The following is a 12,674-nucleotide window of genomic DNA, read 5'->3' as shown; positions in this document are numbered from 1 at the left end:
TTCCGATCCCTGAGGACAACCAAGAGCAATCCTATTTCTTTCTTACATTGCTTTTGAATATATAAAGTAGGCTTACTATTATGTGTATAGAGAGAGAGTCTTGCTTTTAATAGAACCTTTCCATCCTTTCAAAGCCACTGGCATGCTTGATAAGTGTCTGCGTTCTGTGTAGTAAGAATTAGAAAATTTGAGTATTTCCAAGCCCAGTGAAAAGAACCATGAAACTCATACCTCTTCTGCTACACATCTGCCCACCCACCCCCTCCCCCTGCCTAGCTGCAAATGGAGAATGACAAATAAGAAATTATAATATGCCTGGTGGTGTTGACTTAAACAAATCAAGCACATCATTCAGCTAAAAACCCAGCTGCCATCATCCATTGTGCCCTCGTTCCCCTAGATTTTATAGCAGAAGTTGGAGGCTCCCTTTCTGGGTGGCTGACTTTTCAAAATAGCAGAGAAATGCTAAAGACATATTTTTCTGAATGCTTTGCAGCAACATGGTTGGCTGGATATCTGCTCACTGCTTTGCTTTGTTGTTGTGGCACAGCTCAAATTAATGCCTGGACGTGCTGGTGACTCCACCACCAGTTGGCTTGTTTATAGCAACTCAGCCAACTGGCAGGAATGGGCCAGATTTAGGATGTACTCCAGACTTTGTTTCATAATCTCTTAAACTTAATAGATATTTCTCTTCATCCCTAGTAAGTCCATCAAGTCTTTGCCCAGAAACATGAGATTTCTTGGTAATTAGTTAAGCCCCGAGCTGCACAGTGGTGAGATGAAAACTCTGGTTGCTTAGTGGCCAGAGGACTGGATGATAACAGGAGACAGAAATAAGTTCATTTTCTCCTGAGACTGAATATTTAAGGAATGAAGGAGGTGAAAAAAGAGCCCTGTTCCTCTACAAATATTAACTCATTCTTACCCTTCCAAGAGAAGCATTCAAGAAAAGGCACTTGAACTCATTTTTTCCTAGATTTTTCAGTGTTACTTCACTTCAGCCAATGTAGAAAGAAACAAAAAGAAATGTTTATTAAAATCCATGGATGCAAGTCTCCAAAACTGATTGGAAGCTAAGTTAAGCTCAGTTCAGGGTCAGGGTCAAAATAGGTCAGGGCAGAAAGGAGCCAGCAGGAGCTGACTATTGGATATCAATTGTTGCTGTAGCTGTAATGGAAAATCTGGTCTCTCTGTCTGTAATAACATTACTGGGCTTCTGGTCAGTGCAGGTTTACTCTGCATTTTGTAGAAGAGATGTGTTCTATTCTGAGTGGAACTAAAGCTTCTGTTTCACTCTGGCTGCATTCTTTGAGGAGCACAATCAAAAATGGGCTGAAGCATCTCGTGCTCAGTATGTCCACTTTAATTGCAAAAGGAAGCTGAAAGCTTCACTGTGGTACATGGGGCAAGATCCCTGAAAATCAGCTTAGTCTGCTTGGCTGTGTGATATCAGTCTTGCAGAACACTACAGAAGCAGGTGGGTGAGTAGGACCCCATGGGAAGGATGTGGATATGCTCAGGTCTGTGATACAGCTTCCTTAGACCTCCAGAAACTTCATCCCTCTCCCAAACTTCCCCAATTCCCCCCAGACCTCCACGTTAGCACACCCGATACATTCACCCCCGTAGGGTTTAAGGTCCAAGCCCAGGCTTAGCCCCACCAGGCACCCAGCACACCCCCCCAAGGGAAGGATGAAGGTACCTTTCTCTAGGCAGCTGGTGGTTGGGATTGTGCCGACACCGGACGCTGAGGCCGAAGAGCTTGCGGGCAGTGCGCTGGATCTTCTGCCGCTGGGCTTCCAGGGAGCTCTGCAGCAGCTTGTAGCGGTTCTGCAGATCCCAGTCGTTCCCCCAGTGCTGGTGGATGCTCCCAATGGTCAGGAAGTGGTTGCTAGGTAGCCTTTTCATGAAGGATTTAAACTCATCTGGAATGCACAAGAAATGCGGAGAAATGCAGGTGTTTGAGTTTTTAAATATAACAAAGTTCCAAAGCTTTTCATGAGCAGGGTGGAGAAACAGCAGAGAAGTATGAAGCCACCAGTGCTCTAAGTGAAGGAAGGTGATGTCCATTCACTCACTGGTCTATTATTCTGCCCCAGGACTCTCAATGATTCCATGGCTGTTGCTCCTTCCATATGGGAAATGAAACCCAGAGAGTATTAGGGTGAAACAATATGGTTGGTGTGTACACGGTAGAGAAAAGATAAGAGGAAATTCTCTGGAGCATAAGATTATAGTCAAGGGGTTATGAACAAAAAGCAGGGACTTGTAATCATTGTCAGTTAAAGAGTTCTCATTCAAATTGTTTTTCAGCTGCTCCTAAAACATCGTTTGTTGTTGAAGTCAAATCACTTTGGCTGTGTTGTTAAAAAAGAGAGAGAGAAAGAGGAAAAAAAAGCTTAAAAAAAGTCCCCAGGGGAAGGGTTTGGATTGTGTTAAAATGTCCTGCTTTCTCATTTTTTAAAAAGAGCATTCTGATTTATTTTTTGCTCTCATTTAACTTCATTTGAAGTTCAATGAGTTGCTTTATGTAACAATGAAAATAACATAAAGAATTTTGCAGAGCTAAAGTCAGAACAAAATGTGCCAATTTTAGCCAAGGGAAAAACACTTAATTGATGCAAAAATATGTAGTCAATGTTGTTTTGTGATCGTTTTATTTCCATTTGATCTTGTTTGATAATGAAATAAACATTATGTAGGGTTAGTTTGAGGGGTTTTTTTTATCACAAAATAAAAAATCTGATACTGTTCCTGTTTATGACCATCCCTTTCCTCCTAACTGAGAAATGTAGTTTGCTTAAACCCTGATTTCCAGGCTGGGACATCCTTGTATCAAAAAACAGATGGTTCCAACTTTCTCAGCAGAAAATAACTCAATTTTTGATACCAGAAAACTGTGTTTGACACACTGAGACCTTGAGAAACATGAGGAGTGAGCCAGGAAAAACCTCATAAAGTGCAAGAAAAAACAAAGCTTTGCACCAGGGCAGAACAACCCCATGTGTTAGTACAGGCATAGAAATGACCAGTTGAAAACCAGATAGGTCCGGGGGGTTATGGTGGACACCATGCTGAAGGTGGGAAGACTGTGTTTTCACTGGAAAAAACCACAAACTGCATCCTGGGCTAAATCCAGTAGGTTGGGAAAGTCAATTACGGCTGCACCTGCCCAGCTTTAGGGATACCCAGTGAAAGATGGGTGATGAGAACTTGGGAGGGAGTAGCTGAGGGACACTGAGATGGTCATGGGTCTGGAGCATAAGTCCTACAATGTCAGGTGGAGGGAGCTGCACTTGTTTGTTATGGCAAAGCAGCTCAGGGATAATCTAATTACAACCTACAGCTGCTTAAAAGATGCTTACAAATACAAAAGACAGAAACTCTTACAAGAAACAGATGCTATAACAAGGAGTTGTAGACAGTTTGTAGCTTGAGAAGTTCAAATGATTTATGGGAAAACTGCTTTACTCAGAAGTAATGCAGCACTGGAACACGGTGGCCAGAGATGTAGAAAAAAATGTCTCATTTTAGACTCTGCTAGAAAAAAAAACAAACAACCCATGTCTGACCTGATCTAGTGCTGGTGATAGACCTGCTTCTAGAGGGTAGTGAACCAGACCTCTGCCATAAACCCCACGAAATATCCATCAAGAAATGCAGACTTCTTTTCTTGGAAGTTATTTACATTTTTTTTTTCTTTCTTTTTTTTTTTTTTTTAATAATTTTTAAATCCTTCATCCCATCTTCAGAAGAAAAAGAGGACAAGTTAATGCTTAACTGCCCAGTAAAGAATATCTATGCATTAGTCACCATCACCACTATTTAGCTGGTAAATGGATGCTCGTGTCCTACTCACCCCATGGTGAAACCAAGCACTTAATAAAGATAATTATTACCATTGCACTATCCACAGGACATCTGCTATTCTTCTATCTTCCCCAAAGATAAGGGAGATTTTTTTTTCTTTTGTAATCATCTCTCAGGTTTTCACTCTCTTTGCAATGCTGCTTTCAGTGCCCTTCTCCTCCCCAGAAATGATTCTGTCCTGTTCACTGGTCCTCTGAAACTATCATCATGTATAATTGCTTCTGTTGACCATGCTGATTACTCCTGGTACCTTTCAGCAGTAAAAGCCTTGCATTTGCTTCCCACCCCTTATAAATCAATTTCCTCAAAAGCCTGTTTGTGCAAAAGCCCAAGCTCTTTTCCCTCCGATGATGAATGGGCTACATTTTTCATAGCGACGGGGAAGGGAGGAATTTCTGTGCTCTGGGCACATTTTGATACTGCAGTGCAACGCTGGGGGAAAAACAAATGAGCAAAAGAGAAGCTGGGTGGGGTTTTTTTTAAGAGGGGGGGGGGAGATGAAAAAAGAAAATACTTTCTAAAAATGAATAGTTTCTTCATTATTTATGTATAAGTATCCCTGGAGGGCCCAACCAAGGCTGTGGCTGCATTGTACTAAGACTTTCTGGGAAGAATTCATTCTTAATTCTGAGAATTTCTAATTAACTAATAAGGCTGCTTACATTTGCTTTGATTTTATTGATCTGCACAGAAAATGTTGATGATGGTTAGGACTACATCTCCCGTAATGCAACATGTCCCCTCTTTTTTGCAGAGTCACCCATCCCTGCAGGCAGACAATGGTTCCTTACAGAAGGTGCTACTGGGCAGAAGGTCCAGCCTCCAGAGAAGGGTGACATCACAGCTAAATGGCCATGGCAAACATCTCTTTCAGAAGTGAAACTTGCATTTTTTTCCAGTGCTTGTCTTTCCAGTTAAAATAAATAAATTACATTTTCACCCAAAGGCTATATGGCTGAAAAAACCCCAACAGAACAACAAAATCAACAAACCCAAAGCCATGACTTATAATCAAAAGACTATTTTAAAATCCAGAACCCCAGTCCTGGCACAGATTTTTTTTGGCCAGGCATGGTAAAATGCCAAGAATAAGGCAGTGTTGTTTTTCTGGCTTTACACGTGAGGAATGAAGCACAGGACTAAGAGAGAGCTCCTGAGCTGATTTAAAGCACCATCATTTCACTGCAACCTCCTTGGCTCTAAAGATGCAGCCCCAAATCACACCAGCTCTTGATCTGCCCTGCACGATTTTTTCAAGTTGGCCTGGGAACCCAGCACAGATCAGAAACAGAATACAGATCTTTCAGGCTATCAGTAGCGTCCTGTGCAAATGGTATTTGCTTTCTGAGCACTCATGTGCCTTTCAGCCCATTTTATTGGAAAAGCCTTCAGATGTCATTAGAGATTTATTTTCTGCCGTTTATTATGAAGAAAATCCTCTAGTTATTGGGAATATTTATTAAAATAAAGAAGCAAAACACTAATACCACATTCTTTTGTGACGGCAACCTTCATCTCAAAGGAGAAGTTCACGCATGAGGCAACAAAGTGATGAATGAGATGGAGCAGCTTTAAACATAAAGATAATCATTCCATCTAGCCCTGAAATGTCTCTGGCCCTGGGTGGAATATGGCTACAGCACAGCAGAGAATTGCACTGCAATGTGTCACTTTAACGTTGGGAATGAAAAACACCTTCCCCTGCTGAAATCTCCAGGGAAGGGAGACAGAATCTCATTATCTACCACAGGCTTTGCTTAGATCAAGTGCAACAAGTAGGGAGTGTAACAGTAAAACAAGCACCGTGGGACTGTAATTCTCTTTTCATAGGGCTCTCACCTAAGTGTCCTGGTTAGATCTCCTGGGAATGTAGAAGGTTTTGATGGGTGGTGGCTGAGATGTGGTTCTTGAGCCTGTTGTGTGAGGATCCTGTGCTAGGACTAGCAACACTTCACTAGTGGCAGAGCTGTGCTGGCAGGCACTGCCAGTAATTCTGATGTGCAGAGTCCTGAGCTACTAGAAGCTTCTGAAATCCATGTTTCAGGTTTGTCCTGTCCATGAATCTATAGAAACTCCCAGAAAAACACTGACGTCTTCAGCTGACGACCACCTTCTGGAACTGTGGCTCCCTACAGTATATAGGGGGCTTTTGTCAAGATGGTCATTGGCCTTGGGCAATTAACTGCTACTCTGATTGCAATTAATTTGCCATTAACTGCTACTCTGACTTCACTCAACTGAGCACTTCAGTAGACAGTGTGAGTTGGAAAAAAAGAATCTGTGCACCAGCAGACACACCAGCAGGGCCCACGTGTTGAGGTTTGCAGCAGCCCTCAACAATCCATTGAGGAAACATTATAGGCCCCTTCATTTCAACCATTAAAGGGTCTATGGTGACCTTCAATATGAAGAAAGAAATTGCTTCTGGGAAGACTTCTGAAAATGAATTCTTCAGTACCTTGAACGGAGATAGATGGTCCCTTCCTTAGTTTTTTTTCCTAACAGAAGGACCTGGACAGTTATGACAATAATCAATAAAGAGAATGTGTTGGGAAGTACCTGGATAACACAGAGAGGAGAGGCAGCACAGGGGTGAGAAGTTCTGGATTAAGTTCTGCTTAGTGCCCATGTAAGATGCAGTGCAGGCAGAACACTTGCTAAAAGAAAGGATGGAATTGCACTGATAATTTTGCTCTTTCCTACCTCAAGCTCTTGAGAGCAATATTTTGTACCTACTATGGGTGTTACCAACAGAAATGTGGAACAAACTCCACTGACACCCCCAGCATCACCCTGGGAGAAAGTGAAGGGAGAAGAGGAATGTTCACACCAGCAGATATCAGCTCTGTAGGAGGAAGTCATCTTCCCTTCTCCTCTCTATCTCAAATGAGGTGTCACCTGGCCTGTGCTCTCTTTTTGTGAATTGCCTTTCACCAAAGCAGAATAAATCATTCATGCAAATCTGAAAAGCAATTTCTGCATCATTCATACTGTGGCAGTTTCTCTGTAGAACTATTAAAGAGAGATCCTGAGCAGGTTTAGTATGAAAAATCAGATTTTTAATCAAACAAACTCTTTTATGGAAAATATCTCCTTATACATAAAATTACATGTGGTGTGTGGTTTTCTCTGTACGTGCATAGATCAAAAAAGGCACTCCCTCAAGACTAGGATCACCAGGATTGCACCTGGAATACTGCACACAGCTGTGGAACCTTCATCACAGGGAAGACGTGGACCAGTTGGTGAGAGTCCCGAGATGGGACACAAAGGTGATCAAAGGGCTGGAGCAGCTCTGCTACAAAGACAAGCTGAGAGAGGTGGGGCAATTCAGCCTGGAGAAGAAAAGGCTCTGGGGAGACCTTAAAGGACCTTCCAGTGCCTGAAGGGGCTACAGGAAAGCTGGGGAAGGACTTTTCACCAGAGAGTGTAACGATAGGACAAGGGGTGAAGGTTTTAAACTAAAAATGGGTAGATTTAGGTTAGATATTAGGAAGAAATTCTTCAACATGAGGGTAATAAAGTGCTGAAATAGGTTTCCCAGGGAGGTTGTGGCTGCCCACTCCCTGGAGGTGTTCAAGGCCAGTTTGGATGAGACTTGTGCAGCCTGGTCTCGTGGGAGGTGTCCCTGCTCATAACAGGGAGGTTGGAACCTAATGATCTTTAAGGTCCTTTCCAATCTCAACCATTCCATGATTCTATGTTTCTATGATCACATTTTTGGGTTCTATATCCTCTATTTTTTAAATCCAAACTGGAATATTATGTTAAGAGAAAAAAAGATTTTCAACCAGTATTATCTGGCATATTGTGTTTTGGGGGAAAAAAAAAATAAAAATCAATGAGAAAATACATTTTGCTTTGTTACCTGAATTCTCCAGATCCTTATAGGCTTCTGTCCAGGTCTTGGCCATGTTTGCTAGTGTGTACTCCATGATCTGGATGTCAGTGATGGGGCAGTTGCACTGCGGGAACTCCTCGGCGCACAGGCAGCCGCACTGGCTGTTCCGGCAGATGTATTCCCCCTCCCCATTGCACATGATGTAGCTCAAGGCAGACTGGACAAACTTCTCTTGTAAATACTGAGGGAAGATGATCTGGAGACCTAGTGTAGATACAAGAGACAAGGATGTGAAAAAAAAATAATAATAAAATAAATAGTCATTTCAGGTATCTGTCCTTCTTTTCAAAAGCTGTTTCATTAACAGCCTGGGGAAGTGATGCTGAGGAATTAAAAGCTGCTGGGATGTTTCTCCCAGAGCTGTCATGAGTGAGGAAGGTGGGGTACAAATTGCACGCCTGCAGTGCAGGTAGTGAGCTAGCTGAGAGCAGAGTCCATCTGTTCTGTGAGAGACAGGTGACAAGTAACTTTCCCCTCCCCAGCACCCACTGAAACCCCTTTATCCCAGTCCTGGATCCCAGTCCAGCCCAAAGCAACTGCATCCGAAGCCTCCCTTATTCACAGGTGAGGGAGTTTTTTAATACTTTACAACCAAGTAAATTCAGCTGTGATAAGCATTACGCTGTTCTGACTTGTTCTGAGAGAGACTAAAGTGGTTTGGTACCACAGAAACAACACTCTAAAAGAGAAATGAAGAAAGGAAGAAAAACAGAAGAAATGAAAACAATCCAAGCAGGGATTTGTCAGAGCACCTTGCAGAGTTAAGTGCCCAGCTCAGGAGCTGGGTACCCACATCTTTTCAGCTCGCTCCCTACTAGGAAGGCAACTTGCCAAGTCCTACAAAAGTGCAAATGGATTTAGTGCCAATGATTTCAGTCGAGCTCTGAGGATTTATATTGGCTGAGAGATCCATCCCCACGTCTCTTTCTCCATAGTGAGTGTTTGTGCATCCATCCCCCTGGGCAGGGGAACAGAGGGTGTGAGAACAGTTTGCCTGATGCACAGTGTATATGTTTTTCCATCCTTCCCTTCTCCAGTCCCCAACTCCAGGGTCCCTACAGATGTCCCTGAGGATTCCCAGCTGTCTCCTTCTACCTGGCTAGTCCTGCTTGTCAGACTCACTCAGCATCTGCAGCGCACAAGGCATAGGTGACAGGAACTCTGTGTCAGTGTTTTGTGGGCAGCCCATCTTGCCTCACCTTCCTGGGGAAAGGCCTGAGGACTTGAGAGAGGCAGATGAAGGAGTTTATGGCTCGAGTATCAGTGCTGAACTCCGGTGTGATGAAGGCACACGGGTCAATTACCCATCTGTTTGTGTTCCTATTGTGCTGAATTACAGCGTCGGTGGCTGACAGCTCATTGGAGTGGAATGAAAATAAGACAATAATTCAGAGCATGAGAGTGTGCAGGAAGGGCAGGAAGGGCTGTTACTCCTTTCAGGAGTTCAGGCCCATCTCTTTGATAGGTCATGTTCTCCTCAGGCAAGAGAAAAGTGGCTGGCAGTGCCCCAGAGACCCCTGCTACCCTCTGGTTCCACTGAGACCTCAACCCTGACAAGGTCCCTTAGGGAGACCAAGTCTGGGGTGATGAGGAGGGTGTTGAAGGCACAGGGCCTTCTGTTCCCTCTCTGGGAACACCATGCCTGGTGGCAGCCAGTTGTCCCCTTGTCTGCCCTCATCTGCAGCAGAGTGGTGGCAGCTGCAGGCAGGGTGAACACAGAGTAACATGCAGCTAGAAAAGAGACTTGTGACACTTGCACAAGAAAGGATTTCAAACCCAGTACTTGGAGGCACTTTGTCTGTCTAGATCCTGCTGTCTTTTCTGCAGGGCTGCTGCAGGGAAGAGAGGGAACATGTAAGCAACTGACCAGTCTGCAGCATCCCTGCAAATACATTCACTAACAGTCAATGAGGATCAGCACTTTGAGGTCCTTTTAGTTGTTTGAGTGATGTTTCTCAATAAGAAGATCAGCTGTTCTCTTGTTGTCTTCAGGAAGGACCAAAGTTCAGTCTCTTTCAGGGATTTGTCTGAAGAAACCACCACAGAGGAATGATCCCTTTTCCAACCTTCACACTGACATTAGGGATGGCCCCACATGCCAGGGTGTGCAGAAGGTAACTTTGCTAGTGACAAGTGTTAAGGAAAACATCTTAGTTTTGAAGGTATCTTATTGAACAGCAGGAGAAATTCTGCCACTCTGGAAAGCATGAAGTTCCTCTTTAAAAATTAAGAGCAGCACCGATTTGGTATAGGTTAGTTTTAGATAACTACAGGCAGAATATGACAAGGGAACATGTCCTTAATTCCCCTAGAAAAACTATTAGAGAGAGATGTTTGGCTTTGGACTGTATATAAAAGGCTTCCTGCATTAAAAGAGGTACATTTCCCCAGCTCTAAATTAGAGCTATTTGAAACATTTTCCACAGAAGAGTTCTCTGTTCAAAACGCAGTTTCACTGAAGCCTTTTGTGAGAGCATGTTGACTCCAAAAGCACTTCTGATGGGGAAAGGTTTAAATGTATTCTTCCTACCTCCTCATTTTGTTTCACTGAAAAGCTGAAATGTTTTGTGCTGTCCTTCCTGCTCTGCCCATCTTGGCAAACATTTTAATATTAATTGTGATGTACATTTTAATATTCTAGTGCCATATTTGATGGAACAAACTACGTCACACACAATCATTTCTGTTTATTGTCACAATGCTTAGAATAGCACAGAAGGACCTTACCTTACTGAAACAGTGCCATGTTGCAATATTCACACATTGTCCAAGAGGATAAGTTTCTGGGTTTTTAATTTCCAAAAACTTTTCAAAATGTTGGTGGTTTTTTTCACTCAAATTTTCTAATTTCAGCCTAGGACACTTTTCCAGGGAACACGAATTCCCATTTCCCATCTGACTGCTGTAGAGCTGTTAGCATCTTCCCCTCCCGTGTGCTGGTTTACCCCTTTCCCAGGCAGCACAGGCAGTTTGTGCATCAGTCCCACTAGTTGCAGGGGCAGGTGAATCACAAACTCCCAGACTGGTTTGTGTTGGAAAGGACCTTAAAGATCATACAGTCCCAACCCTTCTGAACAGGTAGGAACACCTACCACTAGACCAGGTTGCTCCAAGCCCCATCTGCCCTTGTTTTGAATACTTCCAGGGATGGGGCAGCCACAACTCCTCTGGGCAACCCATGTTAGTGTCTCTATCTCTATACTACCCCAAAAGGGATGGTATCCTGCTGGTGGCAGGAACAGAAGGACGTGAATAAGTGCAAATAAGTGCAGTTCCCCCAATCCAGTGAGTGGTGGCGTCACTGCACAGCCCTCCCCAAGCACAGGACAGGGAACCAGCTTCCAAGCAGTGCTAGGAAAAAGGGAAACCTTCTGAGCTACTGTGATAAATAGCCCTGTGTAGATTCTCCAGTGCAGGCACTTGACACAGAAGTACACGTATACTGGGTCCACATGGATACTGGTTTATAAATCAGTGATACTTTTTGTCCATGTATCTGCAGGTGTAGAACTGACACCCTGCACTGTGCATGCATCCAGGTCTCCCTCTAAATCTCCAGGCTAGCTGACCTTCCCAAACCCCACATGCAGGCATAAAAGTAGCTGAGCTCTGAGTCTAGCCATGGCATCTCCCAAAGGGCATATCTTTGCAACCACAACTCAGGTCTGGGTGACAACAAGCAAGATCAGAAACAGAAATTCTCCCTGTCACAAAGATGCTGCTCTTTTACTGAGCCAGCCTGGGAGCCAGAGGGACACAAAGGTAGGAACATGGATTTTTGTCAGCAGCTCGTGCTTGGCTGCTGATCAGATCGGAGGAGACTCGGTCACGATCCATTACCTGCAGCCCTGTGACTAATTCCTAATGAGGCCTCTCAGAGCAGAGGAAGAATCCTGGGTAATCATCCCAAGAACTGCACTCCAGATTAGGCAGCAAATACTCAGGTGCAGCTTTAAAGGTCACTTTGCTCTATTAGGAAGAGCTCTTACCTTCCTCCCTCCCCTCGCTGTCTACCTTGCTTTGGGTCTGGCCTGCCCCTGTGCTGGGTTGAAGCTCCATGAAACCCTCATGTGGTTGAGCCCTGAGGTCCTCTGTCTGCTCCCATGAGAAATCACAGCCTCATCCACCTTACACCCCCTCTTTCCTAAATTTTCCCTTTTCCCCTCCCTCCCAGGCCTCTGGCTCTTTCTCTTCCCTTGTGCGATCAGATGGTCAGTAGAGATCTATTGATCTACCTACTTACCCATTTGTCTGTCTAGAAACCAATCTGTCTGCTTTTTAAGCTGTTTACCTAGTTATTCCTGGGCATTACCAGCAGCCATCACTGCAGTCTATAAAAAGGCTCAAATTGTTTATTGTTAATTAGCTAAGGACCCAAACTCAGTGATTTAGATAATCACCAGAATAGTGAAAACAACCTGCCTATTATTTTTAAAGGCAAGTAACAACAACAACAACAACAATATACCTGCACCATGACTCAGTAAATGAAACCCAGTTTCTGTGAAGCCAAGATTGAAACAGAACTTGCCAAATTATACTCAAAGCAGAAGATGTAATGTAGCCCATTCATCTGAAAAATTAAAATTTGTGCAAGTACAAGGATTTCAGAAATAAAACCATCTGGGCAAATGAGCAATTAAATCCCACATTTCCTTATTTTGTAAAAAACTTGGGAATAACCTTCATAAATTACATGCCCAGTGAATTTCCTCCTTCTACTGAAGCTGACTTCTTGATAACGACCATGTATTTATTAATTCAGTCATGACCTCTATCTGTTGACTTCTGGACTAGCTCCCCAACTGGGACTGAAGCCATGGCTTCTAGCATCCACCTAAAACCTCTCTGACTTTTCCCAAAGATAACAGTCATTAGAGAGTCCCACAAGCTGATCTGC

General features: G+C 43.6%; 1 protein-coding gene across 1 annotated transcript in view; it reads right to left on the bottom strand.

Moving 5' to 3' along the window:
• The window catches only part of BRINP1 (bone morphogenetic protein/retinoic acid inducible neural-specific 1), a 57,865-nt gene that overhangs the window by 5,601 nt on the left and 39,590 nt on the right, over positions 1–12,674 (bottom strand). The window contains exons 5-6 of the mRNA XM_010007948.1: positions 7,742–7,978; positions 1,706–1,928 (exon numbers count right to left, since the gene is read on the bottom strand). Coding sequence (XP_010006250.1) covers positions 1,706–1,928; positions 7,742–7,978 — 460 coding nt within the window. The remainder of the gene's footprint in view (positions 1–1,705; positions 1,929–7,741; positions 7,979–12,674) is intronic.

Source organism: Chaetura pelagica, unplaced genomic scaffold, assembly GCF_000747805.2.
Source record: "Chaetura pelagica isolate M959 unplaced genomic scaffold, ChaPel_1.0 scaffold361, whole genome shotgun sequence".
NCBI lineage: Eukaryota > Metazoa > Chordata > Aves > Apodiformes > Apodidae > Chaetura > Chaetura pelagica.
The sequence above is the reverse complement of the archived record's forward strand: the minus strand, read 5'-3'. Positions and strand labels throughout refer to the sequence as shown.